The 21665-nt window shown below is 43.0% G+C and overlaps 1 protein-coding gene across 3 annotated transcripts; it reads right to left on the bottom strand.

Annotated features, from left to right (window-relative positions):
* Nucleotides 1-105: 105 nt before the first annotated feature.
* fn1b (fibronectin 1b) lies at nt 106-18658 on the bottom strand. 3 transcript variants are annotated; one of them, XM_063473545.1, is made up of 46 exons: nt 18360-18658; nt 18020-18145; nt 17657-17788; nt 17284-17415; nt 16794-16931; nt 16564-16710; nt 16298-16465; nt 15907-16089; nt 15555-15731; nt 14975-15130; nt 14731-14859; nt 14452-14595; nt 13202-13323; nt 12153-12321; nt 11887-12063; nt 11648-11776; nt 11468-11557; nt 11184-11378; nt 10134-10412; nt 9762-10025; nt 9573-9667; nt 9170-9338; nt 8858-8944; nt 8488-8679; nt 7501-7779; nt 7098-7289; nt 6914-7003; nt 6096-6362; nt 5858-5974; nt 5608-5769; nt 5365-5520; nt 5137-5253; nt 4681-4950; nt 4400-4587; nt 4226-4313; nt 3953-4132; nt 3776-3865; nt 3018-3206; nt 2821-2910; nt 2004-2185; nt 1784-1922; nt 1525-1686; nt 1313-1438; nt 1110-1216; nt 920-1012; nt 106-788 (listed from the first exon to the last, which is right to left on the bottom strand). In XM_063473545.1, exons 1-46 carry the CDS (start codon nt 18499-18501, stop codon nt 711-713), a joined length of 7104 nt encoding a protein of 2367 aa, XP_063329615.1. In that variant the 5' UTR covers nt 18502-18658; the 3' UTR covers nt 106-710. The 3 variants fall into 3 exon arrangements, with proteins under 3 accessions (XP_063329615.1, XP_063329607.1, XP_063329623.1); XM_063473537.1 differs by having other exon boundaries at nt 2004-2440; XM_063473553.1 differs by lacking the exon at nt 7501-7779 and having other exon boundaries at nt 2004-2440.
* Between the last annotated feature and the right edge of the window lie 3007 nt (nt 18659-21665).

Here is a 21665-nt window from a genome sequence, read left to right on the forward strand (position 1 = left end):
GAAAACTAAGAAATCAGGAAGAGGGCAAATAATTTTCCCGCTATTGTAAGTTTATGGTTGGAACCTTCACCCACCCCCCAACCCTAATAAAGCGAAATACCGTGGTAATGTTTAAGGATCTCTCCAGCTTTATTAAAATAAGGGACTTCTGTTTGTCATCGGTAGAAACACTTTGGCACAAAGTACAAAAATAGAACAGTTCACATTCTCACATCCTTGTTCAACACATTCACACGATGAGATCAAAGGGATAAATTAGCAGAACTTCAGAATGTGTCAATCACACACAGTGCGACCCCTCTGTAATGGAAGAGGGGCTACAGAAAAGAGAAGCACATTTTCGAAGACGGTTTCAGCAACACTGGTAACAACTACATCGACATTTTTTTGCACAGTGCGTACTTTATGGATTTTGGTCAGGATACAATTGAAAAAAATTTAAATGGGAAACAAATGCCAATTTGGACAAGTTCTAAATAACTTTAGAAAGTGGGGGTTTTCTGTTTCTAATACATCACAATTTCAGAAGCCTGGCAGTCGACAGTGAATAGACTCAAGTGAAGATTAATGATGAGGGCAGCAGGGCAATGTGTCAGCAATGTGATAAGGCAGTTAGTTTGTTTCATCACAGACAGCGTGGCTTCTACAAGGTGAGACAGTGCAGCAACTGGACAGTAAGGGAGCAAAGCAGATGTCAGATGACCAGCTCATCATTCCCGAGGATTGTGAGGAACGTGTGCGTCTGCCAGCAGTTCAGGCCGGAGGCACTCGATGGGGCAGTGAATGTTCTGGAGGATGAACGGTGGTACAGTTTAAAACTTTGACACGTGCAGACTATTACACAACAGATTATTGCAATTTGAAAACTGATATTTACAGTTTATATTATGTCTCCTGATTTTCAATACATTTCACTCACTTTGCGCAGTGTGTTGTCTCCATATCTGATAGGCTGCAGCAGACCGACATCGACATCACCACCTGGTCTTCTGCAGTTCTCGCATCGCCAGCCCTAATAAAGGCAAAAAAAGCATTTAACCACGCCCTCCGTATCTCTGGATGATCCCGTATGATGTAAAGAGAACATGAGGAAAGCTCACGTGTCTTACCTGTTGTCCTCCAAAGCACGTGCAGGTGCAAATAGAACCCAGGTACTCCTTCTGCCACTGGTTGCCCACCCGGTAAGTTTTGCCATCATCGTAACACGTGGACTCATCTGCGTGAATAGATATTTGGGTTAAAAATGACACGCAGCTCATTCACTTTGTAACAGCCACAGAACATTTCAATTAAAATGTTAAAGAGGCCTTACGCGGTTCACACTTAAACTCTCCTTTGCCATTTCCTAAACAAGTGCAGCTCATTAAGTTCCCGTTCTCTGAGCGACGGTCCCATTTCTCTCCAATTCGGTAGTTGTTGCCATTGTCGTGGCACCACTCTGAGAAGAACATACAGAAACCGAGTGAAATGTATTCAATTTCCATCTATGTCCACGTATTGGGGAAAGATACCCTAAAAACCTACTAGATGAATCACATCTGAAGTGGCCGCTGCCCAGGCCCAGACACCTGCACGACAGCTTGAAGCCTGTCTCAGACATCCGCTCCCACTCAGCACCGACGTCGTGATGGGTGGCAGTAAAGGCATCATAGCACGTGTCTTTATTTGAGGAATCTCCCTCTGTAACTGAAGGAAGAAGAAAGTTGGGAAAAAATTAGCCACGATGGGCTTCATTCAGTTTCCTTTAACAATATATTCAGATACATCACAGCTGGAAGCTTACTTGTGTTTCCAGCAGTCACTGTCTGCTCCAGAATCTTGTGTTTGAGGGCCCCCAGCAGTGCCTCCACAATAACATTATAGTCTGCTCCGGGAGTGAGTCCTACCAGGGTAGCAGTAGTGGCTGTGCCTGGCAGGCGGACCTGGGTAGACAGGAAGAGATCATAGCTTATTCTCATAAATGAAAATAATGAGAATAATTGAATAATGGGCTGGCCTCTTACCTGGAACATCTTCTCATTTAGCTGTGTGATGGGATGACAGGACACCAGGTAGGCGTTGCTCTGCCTGTAAGGCTTCCAGGAGACGGTGGTCTGAGTTTGGGCCTCCAGCGGCACACTTGTCTCGTTAAAGAGTATGGGTCCAACGGGCATGTTTAGCTTCACAATGGGCTTTCTGCGGCCTTCTGCATCAGGAAGGGGCACAAACACCAGGGGCTCACGAACTTGGCCATAGGGAGAAAGTGGATTCCGATTATATCCGTTGTCTCCATTGTTGTTGTACTCTGTGTACTCCACATGCTGGCTCTGATCACCAAACCCATCCTGGCTATTGGTGCCCACTACCTGGACGTTGTTGTCCAGAGATTCAGGCACATCCAGCCTGCCATCTCCACGGTTGTTAGGCTGGGGCAGAGGCAAAGGAAGCAAGGGGTCTTGAGCTGGCGGAAGAGACGGGGTTACGGAAGCAAGCAGGTTAGACGAGGGGGAGTTAAAGCAGAGCAGCTCTAACACATCTCAGCCAAAAGGGATGACGGATACGCAGCAATGCAACTCACTGCAAAGTGTGTCATAATGCACTATTACAAACACACAAGATATTTTGAATGACATTTGCGAGGACATTCAAAATAACAAAGTGGGTATTATCGTTTTAGATTTTGGAAACACACTTTATCTAAAGCTCCTTACAGCTCCAGCTGAGCAGATGAAAGCTGCCATTCCACCCCTTAATCTTACCAGTAACTGACTCGAACTCTGGATCCTTTTTACTTCACATTTATCACCATACAGAGAAAAAAGTATCAGTATAAGTACTCACGAGTCCTGCTCCTGCCCACCAGAGGTGTGCTTCTCTGCGTGTTTTGGATGGCGATGATCTTGATGATGTACTCCGTATCTGGTCTTAGATCTGAGCAGAGGAAAGTGTTGTTTTTTCGTTAAATGAACGGCCTGCGCCTAATTGGTGTGTCAGGATAATCCTGCGTGAAGCTTTAAAAGTCAAATAAAAGTACGTACCACTTATGGTGGCGTAGTTTTGGCCAGCGTGGGGTCTTGGGAAAAGCTCCTGTGGTCTTCCTCCCGACTCTTCATAGGTGACATAGTATCCTGTGATTTGCGTGGCAGGTGGCTGCCAGGTGAAGGAGATGGAGTAGGGGGTCACGGACGTAAACTGCAGGTTGGTGGGCGCCTGGACCAGCGGGGCAGCTGTAAGGACAAATACGGCTGTTACACTGGCCGAATGCTATGTTTTTCTCTGTGTGTGCACACTAGGATGTGACCTGTGTGAGGCTGTAGCTGCATTTGTTGTGACTTAACCCTTTATCAACGTAAGATCATACAAGCAGCCTGGATTTATTTTGTAATTTTGGCTGTAAAATTACAAATTATTTCTCACCCTAACACTGTAATGCCACAAGTATCATATCTGATACATGCATTTTTGTGACCTCTACATCACAAGTGTGATTTTTTAATCTTTGAAAAACTGATGTACACAATCAGATTAAAAGTGCAAAACTGTCAGAGATTTAGGTAACCTCAAGCTGCTAGCCCCAAACAGGTCAGGAAACCTCGCATGCTTCTGCCTCTTCTAGTTGCAGTTGTCTCTTGAATTACATAAATTAAGGAAACCTGGCAGCAGACTGTGATGTGTACTGTGCAGATCAGTGTACTGTAACATTATGTAATGACAGAAGTCAAAAACCAGAATATTACACTGAAATTAATATTTGTTTTTTTAAAAAGCAGTTTTTAAACCTGGATTTTTGCGTTACCTGTTTGAATTCTGAGAGTAAATGGGGTGCTCCTTGTGTTCCCACTCAGAGTGTACATGTTAACATTGTAAAAAGTGTTGGGCTGCAAACCTACAACACAAAAACACACACTTTAAAGCAAGACTGAAGCTCTTAAATCACTATTTAAGACCTTAAATGCGTTAAAGTGTGGCGTACCGGTGAGGGTGTAGGTCTCAGCTTCACTTGGGATGGTCTTGGTGATGGTGGGATACGATCCACTCTGGGGACTGGCTTCAATAAGGAAACCAGTGAAAGGTTCCAGCTTGGAACGCCAGCTCAGCGTGAAAGAACTATCCGTTACTTGGTTGACACGCACGCGGCGAGGAGCACTCAAAGCTGCGTTGAGGGGAAACAGAAGCGAACTTAAAAAGATCAGTTACACCACGAGTGAGGTCCGCAGATGTGTCCATTTATGGCGCAGCATGTTACCTTGCAGCGTGGTGGCTTCTGCCTCCGCTGGTCTGCTTGTGACTGTGTTCTTCAGAGCGTAAACCTGCACCTGGTATGTGGTTGCCACCTACACAGTACACGGACACGCAGTTCATATTTACTCACTGACCCATTGTGCATTCATGTAGAGATTCACACATGAACTCTGCTTACCATGAGCCCTGGCACCACAACACGAGTGGTGTCCGGAGCAACGTTCATCTCTCTGTGAGGGCTGTTGATGTTCTTGGGGCTCACGACTACACGGTAGCCGGTCAGGCGCGCATCTGGAGCTCGCCATGACACAGTGAAGGAGGAAGGACTGACCTCTGAGATCGCCAGGTTGGTGGGAGCAGGGATTACTGAAGCACAAAGACAAAGTGTCAAGGCCAAAGTTTTAAGATGGGGATATCAAATGGAGACAAATGCTTTGATGTACTTCTGCTTAGCGCTACCTGTGGCCTGAGTTCCCACCAACGGTGAGCTGGGTGTTCGGTCATGGAGGGCGATGACCTTAACAGTATACTCTGTTCCAGGGCGAAGGTTTCTAAGCACCACACTGTCCTGGTCCCCTCTGGGTGCTGGGCGCAGCTCTCTCTCACCTTCTTCTGCACTGGTGTACAAGACGCGGTATGACGTTACTGCGCCGTCTGGGCTGTCCCAGGAGATGCGCATGGAGGTGGAGTCGATGTCAGAGAAGGTGAGCTCCTTCGGACGGTCCATAGCTGTAGAAAAAGAGGAACAGAAAGATTCCTCAGTGCTAAATAGATTTTTCCTGTTGGCTTTGGAGGAAATTTACCTGAATTTCCTGTAGCAAAACTGCCAAGTATAGCTTTAACATAGTGCAAGGGAATCAGGACAAATAAAGTTAGAGCTGAAAGAATAGTGAAAGTGATTTAAGTGAGACTAACCAGTGACTGCATTTTCTATTAGCGGGGAAGACGGCTGTCCATTATTGCCCAGGGCATAGACACTCACAAGATACTCAGCAGTGGGCATCAGACCCGTGAAAGTCACCTCGGTCTGATCTGTAACAGGAGAGCAGAAAAGGAGCCAATAAGATGATAGTGTTGTGTGTGAAAAATTAAATCATCATGGCAATGTGATTGTGAGCATCTGGCATTCCTTGCAGGCCTTACCAGGAGCCAAATCCTCAGAGTAGGAGGGTCCCACGCCATTTTTGGGAATACTTGTGACTCTGTAGCCTCTGATTGGTCCCCTAGCAGGAGACCAACGTACTGTGATGGCATTGTCACTTATATCAGCCACCCGCATGTCAGGGGGGGCCTCGATATCTAAAGGAACAATGGATAAAGCTTTAGATTTACCATAAACACTCAACATTAAGTTGCTTTTCCAAAATTTTTCCCGTATTTCTGTACCAGTCCTGTGTGTTATGTAGACGGGGACACTGGTGGCGGGGTTATCGCCTCGTCCGCTAATTGCATAGACTGTGATGGTGTATTCAGTGCCGGGATTCAGTCCGGTAATGGTGGCAGTGGTCTGAGTGCCTGGGACATTAATCTCCCGAGGAGTCTCGCCACCTGAGAGGACAGTAAAGAAAGCCCAAGTGTTAAACTTGTGTGGCTGACGTTAGAGGAAACCAAGAATTCAAAAATAAAATGTACTGACTTGTTCCTGCATAGGTGATCCTGTAGTTTCTCACTGAGATAGAGGGAGCATCCCAGCGTATGGTGACGGTGGTTGGGGTGGATCCTGTTACCACTAGGTCAGTGGGCGAATCAGAGACTGAAAAGCATTAAAGAACAGAATGGAGAAAATCACAGAGGATAATTATGGAGGAAAAAAAAACATTAAAACAGATGAGGAATGATCACGCCCACTCCCTAAAAGAATAGGTGAAACTCACTTGTTGCCTGTGTGCCAGTCAGAGGCTGACTCTCCTGGCTGCTGCTCACAGCATATACATATATCATGTACTCGGTTTCAGGTGACAGTCCAGTCAAAGTGTAGTGGGTTCTGGTTGGGGGGAGCCTCTCATCCTTGGCATGTCCACCACTGGTCTTCTGATAGCGGATTCGGTAGCCCGTGATTCTAGCCTGTGGAGCTTGCCAGTGAACTGTAAAGGAGTCGGTCCGAATGTCGGAGAAGTCCAAGCCAGTCGGGGAATCCAGCGCTGGAAGAAAAATGTAGTGAAAAACTGAGATACATTTTCAGTTATATACAAAGATAATGCCAAATACATTCTTTCTAGTAGAAATAAGCAAACATTAATGTAAAATATCTGAAATGGATCAACTGATATTAATAAAAATCAAACAAAAAGTCACCAAATGCAGGCAAGCTCTAAATAGATTAGGTAACTCTGGAATAAGAGACAAAATATTTATTGTTGATATTATTTATAGTAGCATTGTAGTTGTTCTGTTGTAGTTTATTCTCCAGGATAATACGCACTCATACATCTTGTCAATCACACTGTATTCACACTCTCGTTTAACACCCTTTTTACCTTAATGAACATCACATCAAGAAACTAGTGACTGAGATAATAAACTAATACCAGTGAAGTGAGAATTGGGATCTTTATAGACTCTTATGCTTCTTTTAAGTTTCCCCTCGCCCATCATTAGAAAAATGATTGACATTTCAGACTCGGGGGCTACATCCATCTTTTATTTGCAACACCCTTGGTTCCTCTGTGAGGCCACCTGTGTAGATACTCACTTGTTTTTTGAGTCCCTGTGGCTGGTCTACTTTCTCGTTCACCATACACACACACCACACTGATACGATAGTCAGTGTTGGGCTGCAGGTCTGTGAGGATGATTGGTACAATTAGTATTGTTTGAGATGGAGCAGTATAAAGCACAAGTCATTTTGCCTTTTCAAGCCTCTGAGGTCTTCTTACTTTGCAGCAAGTAGGTGTTGGTAGCTCCTCCAACATTGACCTCCTTGATGTCATTATCAGTGGATACAGGGTGATAACGGATAACGAACCGAGAGATGTCGTTTGGTGTGGCAATTCTGGGGACTGACCAAGTCACCCTAATGTGGTCAGGGCCCACTCCTCCAAACTGCAGATTGGTGGGAGCTGGAATGGCTGTAAAAATGAGGGGTTATAAGCTATAGCTATCACTGGTAACGCAATGAGTTTAAGAAAATAAAGGAGGACTTCCAGTGGCACAAAGAAAATATCACAGAAATGATTAAATGCAGATATTTACTGCAGCGTGACACACTTAAAAAAGAATAAAGGTGCCTCAGATCAAGACCCAACCCCTCCCCAGTGATGGACTGAAAGAATAAATCACCAGCATGCGTTTGCTTTGTGTGTGTGGCCGGCTCGCTGTCCCCCTCTTCTGTAACAGTGAAGATACTGATGTCATAGTCCACACCGGGCTCCAAACCACGAATCGTGTAATAACCAGCAGATGCTTCCACCATATCTTGAAAAATTGGCAAGCTCTCGCCTGAAGCTACTACCACTATCCGGTAACCAATAATGGTAGTACTGTTCAGAGGGATCCAGCGTAGGCCAATGGTGGTGTCAGTAATGTCGACAAAGTCAATTTGACTTGGAGCGGGGATGTCTGAAAGGGTTAGGCATGTTGCAAAGCGCAAGCAAAATTAGACAGACAGAAAAGCCTCAATTATTTCATTGGTTATATCAAGAACATTCATTTAATTCCCGATAAAGCATTCAGAGAACCTGGGTATAACAGTAACCATGCAAGACAATTACACATTACTGGATTGGAAAACATTCAGAATGAAAATTATAATTAAAGATAAATATAAGGCAGTAATAATACTACTGATGGACGTGCAAAAAAATCCCAGAAATATTCACCCTACCAAGTGATAAACACGATTTCCATGCAAATGGTCAGTTAGCCAATAATCATGCTAGCAGTAGATTATAAAAAAAGCTGCATTAGACATTTGAACCAAAACTGAGTTTAAAAAACACTGACATTTAGATTTAAATTGGTTGCCAAATAATGAGCTCCAGCACACAGTCCCATGTCTACCAAATGTGAAAATGGGTAATTTTTTCACTAACTTCAAAATGGTATGTATTTTTGTACATAATGACATTATTCTTCTATCTAGTGGGTAAAAATTAACTAATGCAGCTTTAGTTTCTTCTGAAACTAGGCCAAGCTCTGTGGGGATGGGAGTAGCAGGGTCCATTTTCATTGAATGGGAAAATTATGTCATTTGTTCCTCACGATGAACCAGACACACTAGTCTTTGTGGCTTACTACCACGTGTAAATGACTTCCTCTGGCTCCTACCTGTTGTGACAATAGTGGACACTGGACTGCTTTCCACATTGTCCTTGGTAGCGAACACGCTGATGTTGTACTCCATACCCAGAGTCAAGTGCTCTAGAACAACTGAGGTCTGATCAACTGCAACAATCTCTTCAAGGGAGTATCCTCTCTGGCCATTGGTTGGTCTGCTTGTCACTCTGTAGCTTGTAATACCTGCAGAGAGACGGGGAATATAACAAATTCATGAATTACTATTAGAAATCAGAAGGAAATACCAGGAACAGCTTTTTGTTCTGGTGAAAAGAAAAAAAAACAATTTGAAGGCCAAGGTCTAGAGACCTTCTGTGATCCAATGGGCTGTCAGTGCGTGGGGAGCAAAGTCAATATTTACCTGGTGTTTTGGAGGCTACCCAGTAGGCTGTGAGAACTCCTGTGTTTGGGTTGGACTCAACTCTGAGGTCAGTGGGAGGAGATAGAGCTGCAACAAGAAACAGCAGACCATGACGCATTGAAAAAAAACTTCAGCGCAGTAAAAAGTGTCTGGCACAAAATCACGCCAAATGGTTTTAATGGCGCTCTGTCAGCTCGGAGCAGTATCAAATCAACCGGACGATCGGTCACACAACTGGTTTCACAGTTGGTTTTGTTCAGCAGTCACCACAGTGCCTGGCTTTTTATTTGTGAAATTAAAACAGATACGCACAAGTGACAACATTGCGGGTGATGGGATTTCCGCGGTTCTGTCCATTGTAGATGGGCTGAACGCTGTAGGTGTACTGAGTTCCTGGAGTCAGACCATCTACATAAACACGTCCAGAGGAAGAGGTTTCTTCTCTGGGAGACTCGCCTTCCTCGCTGGGCAGCACAGACAGCTGGGGAAATAAAACGGACATCAGAAAAACTGGAGAATACGCTTAAAAGAAAAAAATTAACAATTAGAAACAAATGGCCTAAAATCTGCCCACACCAGAGGGTAAATATTAGGCTCTTTGGCTCTTTACGGTTCTGCTATGTGCACCAGCTAGTTTCTAAATGTGCTTGGACACTGTTTGGAGATAAGTAGTTAGTGAACAGGTCCAGTGATTCCTTTAATGTAATGAGCTAACCTTGTAGCTGAACCTGCGGACGGGTATCCAGGTGACGATGATCGAGGTGTCGGTAACCTCAGTACTGAAAGTGGGAGCATTTCCCATCTGGGGAGCTGTAAGAAAGGGAAGGGGGGGGGACAATATTTTAAAATGATTGGAGCAATTTATTCCCGTCTTTACTTGTGTTCGGTTTCTCCAAATACTGACCGGTGGTAAAGTATGTGGTGACGCCCTCGCTGAGCTCATTTTCGAGATCGGAGTAAAGGGTGGCAGTGTACTCCGTATCTGGACGTAGATTCCTCAGTTGGTACTGGGTGACCCTGCCTGGGATCCTCTTTTCAATGGGACTTGAGCCTTCGATGCTCAGGTAAAGGCGGAAACCACTGACAATGGCACGAGGAGCCTCCCAGACAATCAGTGCGCTGTCAGGGCCGATCTCAGTGAAGCGTACATCGGTGGGTGCATCAGGTTCTGGAGGAGGCAGAAAGCATAACACATGTAAGGCAAAAAAGATCTGTTATGTTTTGGATAAAATCCCTGCGTTTATGTATTTGGGCCTTTTTCCAAAGTGGCACTTACTGGTAGCCTTTTCTCCTACAAGAGGCTCACTCTCCACTCCGCCGCTGATGGCATAGACATAGAAGCGGTAAAGCTTGCCTGGCTGCAAGTGGGTGATCTCAGAGTATGCATTGGTGGAGACAGGCAGCCCCAGGGGCCTTACGTCAGTGCCATCAGACCCAACGGGGGAGAAAGTGACTCTGTAACCTGACACCTCATTGGGTGGACCGGTCCAGGTGATGGTGACCTTCGTATCCGAAACCTCGTAGAACTGCAGGTCTGTGGGGGCTTGGACCACCTCTGTGGAGAGGAGAGTGCTAGTTGACTAACAAGGGTCACAGTCAAACCTTAGCCAGGAGTTTTTTTACTATGTCATTGGTTACGATGGGAGACAGAGATGTGAACTTAATATTTATTTTACATTTATTAGGCCCCATAGGTAAAAACATAACCTTTAAAAAAAATAAAACTCATACCTGAGTTATATAGAATAAGAATACAGAGCTAAATATGCATTATTAGGTGCAAATATTACTGCTACTTTTTAAAAATCTTTAATTTAATTGTGCTTGGCTTAGATAAAATAGATGCTGTTAGCTTAGAGTCTAAAATGGAAATCCATTTAAAAATATTCTCAAAGATATTCGAATGATTTATGAATGATTTATGAATCCATCCTTGCCTTTCTAAGTGTTTTAAACTAAGTTTAAAGAGGTCACTGTTTTGCGGCCAAGTGTGATTTAAAAGAAGTCATCTGAGGTCCATAATATTTAAGGAGACAGGAAGAAAAATATTACAATGGTATGGCTATAACCATAAAAGCACATTTTGACAAAGGCCATGTTTTGACAAGCCCTCTTAACTGAGCAGTGAAAAGCCCTTTCTAAGGCCCTATAAGGAATCTCCAGCTGCAAGTATAAACTGAATCTGTTCAGCCTTCAAAGACAGCTGAAAGGCTAAGAATCACCTAAAAAGAATCCTGAGCCATCTAAATGTTTCACAAAAAGAAAAATTAAGTTTTACAGTGCTAACTCATGAATTTATTCTGTTTAAAAGACATATTATGTGTACCTTGCGGAGGAGATCCAGCAGTGTTGACCTGTACAAAAACAGGCTCACTCTCCTGGTCCTCCTCCACGGCGTAGATGCTGATGTTGTAAAGCAGACCGGGGCGAAGGTCAACCAGATTTACAGACGTCTCTGACTCTGGGAGGGTCAGCTCTGTGCTGCTGCCTTCCACTGATGGTGTGTAGACCACACGGTAGCCTGCAGGCACAAGTATACAGTTATACACACAGCCAGGATAAGAAAAAGGATTTATATCTCAAACAAATACAAAATAAATGGTTTGTTACCAGTAATAGGAGCCTGAGGTCTGGACCAGCTGATTCGGATGGAGGTTTCGCCCACTTCATTGACAACATGCCTAGTAGGTGCGTCAGGAGCTGCCCGAAGGATGAGAGGGTCATTCTTTCAAAAGCACTGGGTGACTATGAGTGTAACATCACGACAGTGGAGAACAGAGCTTCTCCTACCTGTGGTCTGTGAGGTAGTGAGGATGAGGTTGGGCTGCCCCCGACTTGGGACCTCGAAGACACTGACGTTGTATCTGCGTCCAGGCAGGAGATTACTGATGGTGACAGAGGTGGATGTGCGAGGAACATCTGGAACACAGTCAAAAGGTAAGTCAGAACTCTATATAATAAAAACTGAATTGATCTGCAGGCAATATGGAGGCATTACGGAGGTTTCAGGGATGGTCAAAGGCTCTCACCCAGAACTTTAGGCTGGGACCCCTCCTCACTGAGCTCATACTCCACCCTGAAGCCAGAGATGGTTGTATCAGCTGATGTCCAGGATACAACAAAGCTGTTTGAGGTGATTTCTGTCACAGACTCAGAGGTGTCCAACACAGGTGGAGGTGCAGTTGTCTCTCCCTCATATGTCTCCACTTTTGAAATTAAGGAGCATGGCGTTATTTTAAATATTTCTTTAGATGTGCTGCTTTGGTGTAGCCATGTAGCTGTACAGCATACTCACAGGAGCCAAGGTTAGTAGTGAAATCAAAGCGCGTGACCTCACGGCGTCCATAGTTCTGAATGCTGATGAGCTGACCCTCATAGGTGATGCCTGGACGCAGCCCGCTAATGGTGTAGGAGTTGATGTTGCCCGGGATGGTGACCTCTCTCCAGGGAGAACGGGTGTTTTTCTGCAGATTAGCAATAACGAGAGGTTGACGAGTTTAAACATTTTAATATGTGAAGATAAAGAAGAGGTACTCAACAAGAACCTGTATTTGTATAGCGCTTTACTTAGTCCCTAAGGACCCCAAAGCGCTTTACACTACATTCAGTCATTCACCCATTCACACACACATTCACACACTGAATGTGTGTTTAAATAGAGATTTAAACATTTACATTTACTTTATAATGAGGTAAAATCCACCTGTGGGCAAAGACAGAGTTATGACTAAATAAATCTTTTAAAATGTTTGTTTTTTATTATATAAATTTTCTTCATGTCTTAATAAAAGGGTGTGCAGTGGAGTCATTAATTAGCTTTGGGAAATAAACCTGTGGTCTGTATATATTGGACACTGGGCAGCCATTCAGTGTCAGCTCTTCCATTAGGAGTATGTCAACTGGCTTTGAACTGTTAGAAAAATATAAACTTTTCAAGCAGGTTTTAGACTTTGAGTGGCTTTGCTGTCCAAGAAATACAGTCCAAACCCATAAAGCGGAAGCTAGTTTGACTTCAGTTGAAGTTCATTAACATCTCAACCTGCCTCAAGACCTCTTTGAGGTCTTCAAAAAGAAAAAAAACAACACTGGATGTTTATCTTGGAATCTGCTAAAAACCTGTGTCTGCGTGTACAGACTGCAAAGGCAAGTAAGTTTACCCTCTAATCACTTTGTTTGTTCAACCTTCAGACTTCACCAGAGGCACTCACGCTCAATCACAAATGTATCCGCCTTTACTAAATGCTACTATTCAGCAAACTTAAAGCCCAATTTTGAGCAAAGAAATACGACTCGCTTTCATTTCTGGAGGCAATTTGTACCGAGGGAAGTGAAAGTGAGACTCACAACTCTCCATTTCAGGATGTACTGGGTGATCTGAACAGATGAAGGGGCGTTCCACTGAATAGGACGAGAGTCGGACTGTTTCCCAGCCTCTGTGATGATCACCTGGATTGGTCTGCGGCCATCTAAGGAAAAAAAAAAGATTTAGGAGAAGACATCAGGAGAGAAGGAAAGGGTAGAAGTGAGAAGATTTTTTTTCACATAACTTAACAGCATTGTGTGTAGGGAGTGTGGGTGAAAGTTGGCTACTTTTTGGTGAGTTCTGTCAGAGGGAGTCATTGCTCGGGGACAGAATCAAACCACCAGACGATGCTAAACCAGCTCAAACACCCACAGACATTTTCAAGTCAGATATAACGTCTGCATACTATATTCATCACGGTTTATCTCGTCTCTGTTCCCTAGAGAACACACACACACACCCATAGATAGATAGATAGATAGATAGATAGATAGATAGATAGATAGGACTTTCTGACTGCGTGAGATTCATTTAGCAAGGTCAGTGTTGTTTGATTCAAGGCTCACAATGCAGTGCAAATTCTCCCAGTAAACAACTAAACAAAGGCAGGAAGTGACTGCCTTCTAAGCCCCTCACCCTTGTTCAGCAATTCACCTTGTTCCAGCTTAGCAAGTCAACAAAACATCATTCAGCATCAGACAGACAGGGTAACTCCAGCTTGCCAAAATTTCAACATTTGGAAGACTTTAAAGTTACGCAAAAAAAAAAGAAATCCACAAACCCCCGCTTCCCTCCACCTGTCTGGCAAGGTTAGGAGTAAGTGGGAGGAAGTCAGTAATGAATGGGAGTTGGTTTAGTACAGCAAACATGAACTGAGCACCAAAATCCATATAGGTCAGTGGAAAAGCTAAAAGAAAGGACTATTTGAGAGAAATTGTGAAAAAATTTGGAATACACCTCTCACCACAAATACTTTGTACAATTGTACCTTGAAGTGATGCAGATTGTTAAGATTCACTGAGCTTCAGACCGATGGTTACAAATGAGAAAAGTTTTTGGTTTAGGCTGTTTTTCATTCTGGCTCATTTTTGACCACAGAAGTCACTTAGATGCTGAAGAAACTATTTTGAATAAGTCGATCTGGCCACGATGGAACAGCTAAAATACCAAAACTAAGCATTCAGAATGGCAGTCCAAAAAATCAAAGGGCAAGAGTAGCTACATCCATCTTTCATGTATTCTCTATGACTCAGAACATGTGGACTTTTAAAACAGAGCTGTGCATTTTTACCTTGGTAGGTCTGCTGGGGCTCGCATCTCATTTCTCCAATCCCATTGCCATAACAATAACAGCGGTAGTAGATGCCATGGATGGCTTTGTCCCACGTCTCACCGATCTGATAGAACGTTCTGGTTTGTGGTTCTTGACACTGATCTATTGCAGAAAACACAAGGAGACAAAAGAGTTGAGCAGATAGGACAGACGACAGCGGGGTTGTTTTTCTGAAGCTGCAGCAGTTCTCAGTATTTAATCCCCAAAAAGCCAATCAGTAATGAGCCGTGAATGTACCGATAGCGTCACACTTCCAGTATCCACGTCCTTGTCCGAAGCAGGTGCAGTTCATCATGTAGCCTTGGTCGTGGCGCTTGGTGAATTCCTGGTTTACTTCATAGGTCAAACCATCAACGATACACTGATCTGGATGCACAGAGAAAAGACAGGAAGATGAATTCACCTTTTATTTAGTTTCAAATTATTTGCAGAGTATTTGAAGACAAAATATAAAAGGTTTTGTTAGATTTAGCCCTCTGACCTAAAAGCTGTGAGTAAGCAACACAGTTCCACTCCCCACGGCCGTTTCCCAGGCATGTGCACTGCATCATGTGACCCAAGACGTCATGGCGTTTGTCCCACTTGTCACCCACACGGTGCATCACTCCATCACTGGTGGTGCATACCTCTTCATGGGCTAATTAAAGAAGGAAACATAAAAAAGCTATCAGTGTGTTGGTACATGTATACATTCACATGGTGCTGCGTATGTCCAGACACAGAGTTTTTCTTGGTCCACTTCAACCCAGAATTTGTATGTTACTATTACGTAACAGCCTTAATAGCATCATCACTCTCCCATGACCTCTTTAAGTGCCAATTATTTACTCCCCAATTGTCTACAAGTGAACCTTGCAACCAAATCGTCATTATAGTCTGTGAGAAACGACTTGATGAGAAGAAGACAAAAAGTATTTTGTGCAATCGGAATGAAAATGGAAAAAGCAAGTTAGGGTCATTTAAAAATGCCGTTCTTTCTAGACATTTAAATGCCCAACTGTGTTATATAACAATATATCAGTTCAGTACCTTCAAATGAGAAAAACAGCAAACACACTCACCAGCCATGGGACAGAATCCAAAACGCTGTTCTGAATCATAGTCGTAGGTGGTGCCACACCATCTCATGTTGTCACGGCGCCCATCAGTGGTGCAATCGGTGTAGTTGCGACCGCTGTAGAGGAAGGGAAAGTGGCACAGGCCCCCGTTGGAGTTCCCACCCCGTGTTGTCACAATTGCTGGATTCAAGAAAGTACACATACAAGTTAATGCATGCTTATCTGGCTCTAACCACACAATTATTCACACAATCTTTATTATGTGAGTGGCAAAACTAAAGATGCTAGACAACAGTAACTGCACATCAATTTTTTTGGCAAAGTTGCAGTTAACATCTATGTTCCTGAGTCTCACCATTCTTTTCAGTGCAGAAAGAGTACTGCTGGTCTCTCTGATAGTCTGAGGTTGTAGAGCACCACAGCTGCCCGTCTGAACGTCCATCTGAGGTGCAAGAGTAGTAGGTCTTACCCATGAAGACAAAGGGGAATACACAGGGTTGGCCATCAGAGTTCCCACCGTACACCTGGTTCCTGGCCTCTGCGTGAAAAGGGGAGGGAGGGTGGGAAAAATGACTTCAGTATACCAAGCAAAGAGCAACATGCAGAGCTGAATGGAGCCAACAGAAAAGTGCAAAAGACTGCAATTTCTCTGGGATTGACTCTAAGAGCCACTTGAGCCAGCCTCAAGTGGCTCCCCATAGATTTCTGTATTAAAATATCCAATTTTATTTGCTTCTGGTACACACCCCATTCTTGACAGCTGACTCCATTGCCCAAACAGGTACAGAGCATCTGTTTGCTGCCCTGGTTTTTGATCCAGCGCTGTCCATCGTAGTAGTAGGCTCCAGAGTCTGTGCGACAGGTTCTCTCAGCGGGAAGCTCATGCTGCCGGACTGGGGTCAACACGACTCTGGCTGTAAACACATTTTAAAAAACAACCAACGTCAGGTCTGGTAACAGCGACAAGCTCAGAGCTCTTGGTGAGCACTGGTTTCTGATTTTCAAGTCTCACCTCTTCCTGAGCTGTGTCTTTCACACTTTGATTCTCCTCTGCCGTTTCCTAGGCACACACACTGCAGGCGATGTCCGCTTGTGTCAGTCCTCGTCCATGTGTCTCCAATACGGTAGGACCTCCTTGTCTCCTGGTCATTGCAGCGGTCTGGTTGGTGTACAACAGTGGTTAGTAGCTGCCCCTGAAGAAAAGCTTGCATTTGTGCTTGTGTATGTTTGGATTCTGCTTACTTCTTGAGGTGCATGTGATGCGTCCATTCCCCTCGCCCATACAGGTGCAGTCCAGCATCATCCAGCCTTGGTATGGCTTCTCCCAGGTGTCTCCTACAGCATACGTGGCAGCTACGCTATTGTCATAGCACCTTTCCCCTGCAGAAAAATAAACAAATCTTGATTTACTGAATCTGCAGAATCAAAATCACACTGGGCAATTTTGTATTAGACATAAACCAAACAAAAATCAATACCTGGAGTGAAAAATGAGCAAATCAGAGGACATGCTGTCTCACTCGCTTATCTTGTTTGACTGGACTCATGTCAAATATTTGCAGTGGTATCAAAGAGTCACGCTTCTGGGAAATGTGTGTGTGTGTGTGCATCCATGTTTGTGTGTATAATGAATATATAAACTTTGATCTTTTGCAATATTTTACATTTGTCTGCTTTTCATAGTTCATATGTGAAATTTTCTTTTCTGCCCTGCAGGTGTAATTACACTCACCGAGAGGTTTGCATGTCCACTCTCCTTTGCCATTTCCAAGACACACACACTCCAGCATGTAGGCACCGGTGTCATGAGGCCTCTGCCAAGTGTCCCCGATTTTATAAGACCTCCCACCATCGTGGCATCGATCTGTAAATGACAAAATGTGAACTTGCTGATTTCAAAGACCTCTTCTATATGCGAGATGGCACACATATACAAATTCTGGTTCAATGATTAAAACTTAATTTCAGGAATAAACTAAATCATGCAGAGGTATTGCCATGTGTGTCATGCACTTCAACGAAGAAAAACTACCATGCTAAGACATACCACTCCAGCACATTATGCTGTTTCAACAAGGTTAGTATTTGGTATTCTAGGAACTCACGCGCTATTGTGCAGCTGATCTTGCCGGAACCAATGCAGGTGCAGTCCCAAGTCATCCTCTCATGTAATCTCTCATAGGTTTCACCCACCTGGTATGTCCGCTCATTGTACTTATCATAACAGGATTCCTCCACTGAGAGGAAAAAACAAACAGCACAAAGTTAAAGAGTCTCTTACTGAGAAGCTGTTCTGGAGTCTTCTCTTGCTGCGTAAAAACGCACAACATCTGTGCCTTTCTCAGTGTATTCGCTGCTTTTTGTGTGTGTTTGGTTTTGTTTTTCTTTCTTTTTTTATTATTTTCACTTGTCGGGATCAACACAAGAGTCGTGAAACAAGTGATAGTGCACTACAAAGACGCACTAACCTTCAGGCTTAGTTTTACACTTGATGCCTGCTGCTCCCCTGCAGGTGCACACCAATGTGCTACCAAGGTAAGGTTTCTCCCACTGTTCGTTCACTCTGTATGAGCGACCGTTTTCCTCACAGCCGACTACAAATAATATATTATTAAACATTTTAACAGTAGAATGAACATCAAACTTTTTGTTTGCTTTGGCTCACATGGAAAGAAATATATCGAAATCACGTGTTTCTTTTTTTTTTTTTTTTTTTCATTTAACACAAAACGCACTAGAAATCTCTTTCTAATGCATGAAGTTACACAGTCAGGGCCCCTGAATTCAAGCATAAGTTCTTGTACCAACCTGGATTAATAGCAGATGTGTCATGAAGCTCGGGATACACCTGATACTGGCCAGTTTGTCTTTTGTTCTTCTTTGGCAAGCCGTGAACTGCGCTGCTTACGCACAGCGCAAGCAGTAACCCTGTGAGCGGGCTACCCTTCATTTTATGAAACGGAGATTTCAATGAAAAGCAGAAAAAACTTAGATGATGAAAAAAAGCAATAGCAAAAAATAAAAGAAGCAAGTGAAGGATTAAAGGGCTTGGAGAGAGCTGGTTCCTGCCCCTTATTCTCAGCTACCTCGGCTGCTCCTTCTCGGCGGTTCACCGAATCGCAGCTGGTGCGCCAGACCTAGCGGAGGGCTGCGCGCTGGTTTTATACTGGGACCGCCACAGCAGCAGAGGAGGGGTTTAACAGGAGACTGGAGGACCCGCCCGACAAAGTGTGAGCAATACTTATACTCCTCATTTTGAAGAAAAAACATCAAGCAATGAAGATAAATAAGCCTCTGTAATCTGTTCATCTGCACACATGCTGCCCTGTGTAGGGTTGGGAAGTCACGCTGAGGCGCAAAAATTCAGTGCGAGTCTTACATAACCGCAAAAAAAAAAAAAGAAGAAGAAAGAAATGCCCATAACATTTGTTATACTGTAATCCCAGAATTATACAGTAATGGCCTCATGTTATAGTTTCTATAACTCCCACACCATTCTCCTATCTGGATTTGTGCAGCTATTGGGACCTATGGATCTTAACTACGGATTGAACATATTTTACATTAAATTATAATTTAAAAAAAAATTAAAACTGAAGTATGTGAATTTTACCCAGCTCGGGACAGAGTCGATGAGTAACAAAAAGTGGAACTTTATGCCTCCACCATGTCTGCTCACGGAGTTCACAGACGTATATTTTTTGTCCATGCTATAAAATCTGGTATAATCATCATTTTTTCTTTAATGTTACGTAATTTTGTTTTAATCTTATCTTTATTCCTAAAACTGATGCTTCTTTTCGAAAATACTTAAAAGTAAGTAACTTTAAAATACCAGAATACTTTAAGGATTAAATGGATAGGCCTACTGCTATTTTTCTTTTCTTTCTTTTTTTAATTATGTTCTTCTGAATGTTAAGAAGTATATTCACTGGATGCACATATGGTGTTTTACAACCACATTCTTTTACCTAATGAAATCATGTTAACCCAAATGTTACCAAATTACCTCAAATCCGGTGTGATCCTGAGGAATCTAAACACACTTATTTTTACTTTTACATTTTATATATATATATATATATATATATATATATATATATATATATATATATATATATATATATATATATAATTTAATATGAATATATATAAAATATATATATTCATATTAAATATCTCAAAAATGAAGTGAAATAACATTTCCAAGGTGGGCGGAAACAGTAAACCAGAGCACATTGTGCTGTTTTGGACATGTCCTGCTGCATGAGCTTTTACTCAAGGGTCTGGTCAGGAGAGCAGCTACTGTGTGCGCGACTGCGGACTGTAATAATTCCTGTCTCAGGTTCAAGGAACAAGTTATGCCAGAGGACTGAAGAATTAAACAGCAAGCAGATGTTTTTTGGGAAACAGAGGAAGAAAAACAGCAAAAGCCAAAAGCACAGTGAGTGCAACTGAGTCACCAATCTCCCCTGTTTGGAAAAAGCCTCTGAATTCTTTCCACTTGTGCAACAGCGCCAAAGCGTGGAGACTCGAAACACCAGAAAGTTTCAAGCGACGAGCCTTAAAGTGTTACTTAACATTAACTTCCATATTCACTGCTGTGTAACAGGTTTCCTGAATGTGCACTCATGCATCTTCAGGAGGGTTATCCTGGTGTAAAAGAACGCATAAATATTTGAAAGGGAGAAACATTTACTCCACAGAGTGGTGCATTTTGGGTATGACTTAATTTCTTGGGTTGTTATGTCTCTGTCAGATTTATGAGCTGTCTCTGTCAAAGCCCATGGAAGGCTGCCTGGCTTATATCATCTCTTCTTTGCTCACTGTCTCTGTTTTCCATACATAAGATCTATTTTGCAGCAAAGATTTATCCCTCACGCTGGTTGTTTTCACAGCGATTTCTTTGTTCCCAGAATGATTTGTATTTGAAAGCTCAGTTGGATACCTCATAATCTCTGAAAGCTGGAACTGCTACGACTGTTTTCTAAAGTATGATTGATTTAATTTAGTGTCTGTCATCTTTTTCCACTGACATCAAAACAACACTTTCTTACACAAAGGAATACAGTTGAAAGCAAGACAGAGGGATGTGGAATATCTTCATTGCATTATACCCTAACAAACCTGTATTTGTCAAAAAAGCCCACAGATTTAGATCACCTAAACAAGTATGTATACCTTGATGTATGCACTGCACAATATTGTAAAATATAAAATGTTGAGCTTTCCTAAACAGTGTTTGCAGTTTTTTCACTTGTATTTTTATTCCCAAGAGTTTGTGAGAAGACCAGGGAATTTGTTTCTCTTTCATGGTAGAAAACTGTTCACTCTGTGAGACAGGCCCAGAAATCTGCCCCCAAGTCATTGTTGGAGTGATATGTTTCATCCTTATAGCCACATTTACTGAAAGTTGATCAATATTGGAATTACTGAAATACTTTTTAGCTTTACTCAAGTTAAGTCAGCATTCGTTAAAATATGTTCAACACCATTTGTTAGTGTTCGTTGGTGTTAGAAGATGGTTACATTGTAGTTGAAAAGGGATAGACATGGTCAGCAACAATACTCAGGTAGGCTGTGGTGTTTAAACAATGCTCAGTTGGTACTAACGGGCCAAAAGTGCACCAAGAAGATATCTCCCACACCATTAAACCACCAGCCTGAACTGTTGATACAGAGCAGGATAAATCTGTATTTCATGTCATTTATGCTATTGTGGACTCGCTTTCCTGTTCTTAGCTGACATAAGTATCACCTGGTGTGGTCTTCTGCTGCTAAAGCCCATTTGCTTCAAGGTTCAATGCGCCACGCATTCTAAGATGCTCTTCTGCATTAGTTTAAAGGAGTCACTATTTTTGAGTTACTGTTGCCTTCATTTTAGCTTTAAGCAGTCTGGCCATTCTCCCCTGATCTCTGGCATCAACAAGCCATTTTCACCCATAGAAATGCCACTTGGTGGATATTTTCTCTTTTTCAGACCATTCTCTCTAAACACTAGAGATAGTTGCACAACAGTCCCAACAAATCACCAGTTTCTGAAATACTCAGAGCAGCCCATCTGGTGCAAAAATCTATTTCAAAGTCACTTGAACCACCTTTTTCCCCTATTCT

This window comes from Pelmatolapia mariae, linkage group LG1 (genome assembly GCF_036321145.2).
Source record: "Pelmatolapia mariae isolate MD_Pm_ZW linkage group LG1, Pm_UMD_F_2, whole genome shotgun sequence".
In the NCBI taxonomy this organism is placed as follows: domain Eukaryota; kingdom Metazoa; phylum Chordata; class Actinopteri; order Cichliformes; family Cichlidae; genus Pelmatolapia; species Pelmatolapia mariae.

Bases quoted from the DNA above. Each gene is read 5' to 3' on its own strand.
- fn1b (XM_063473537.1), bottom strand. From the start codon at position 18,501: ATGAAGGGTAGCCCGCTCACAGGGTTACTGCTTGCGCTGTGCGTAAGC. The intron at 5,975-6,095 runs GTGAGTTTCACC...AATGCTTTTCAG, and splicing joins GACTGGCACACAGGCAACAA to TCTCTGATTCGCCCACTGAC. The intron at 4,951-5,136 runs GTTAGTCTCACT...CTTTTTCTACAG, and splicing joins AATAGAAAATGCAGTCACTG to CTATGGACCGTCCGAAGGAG.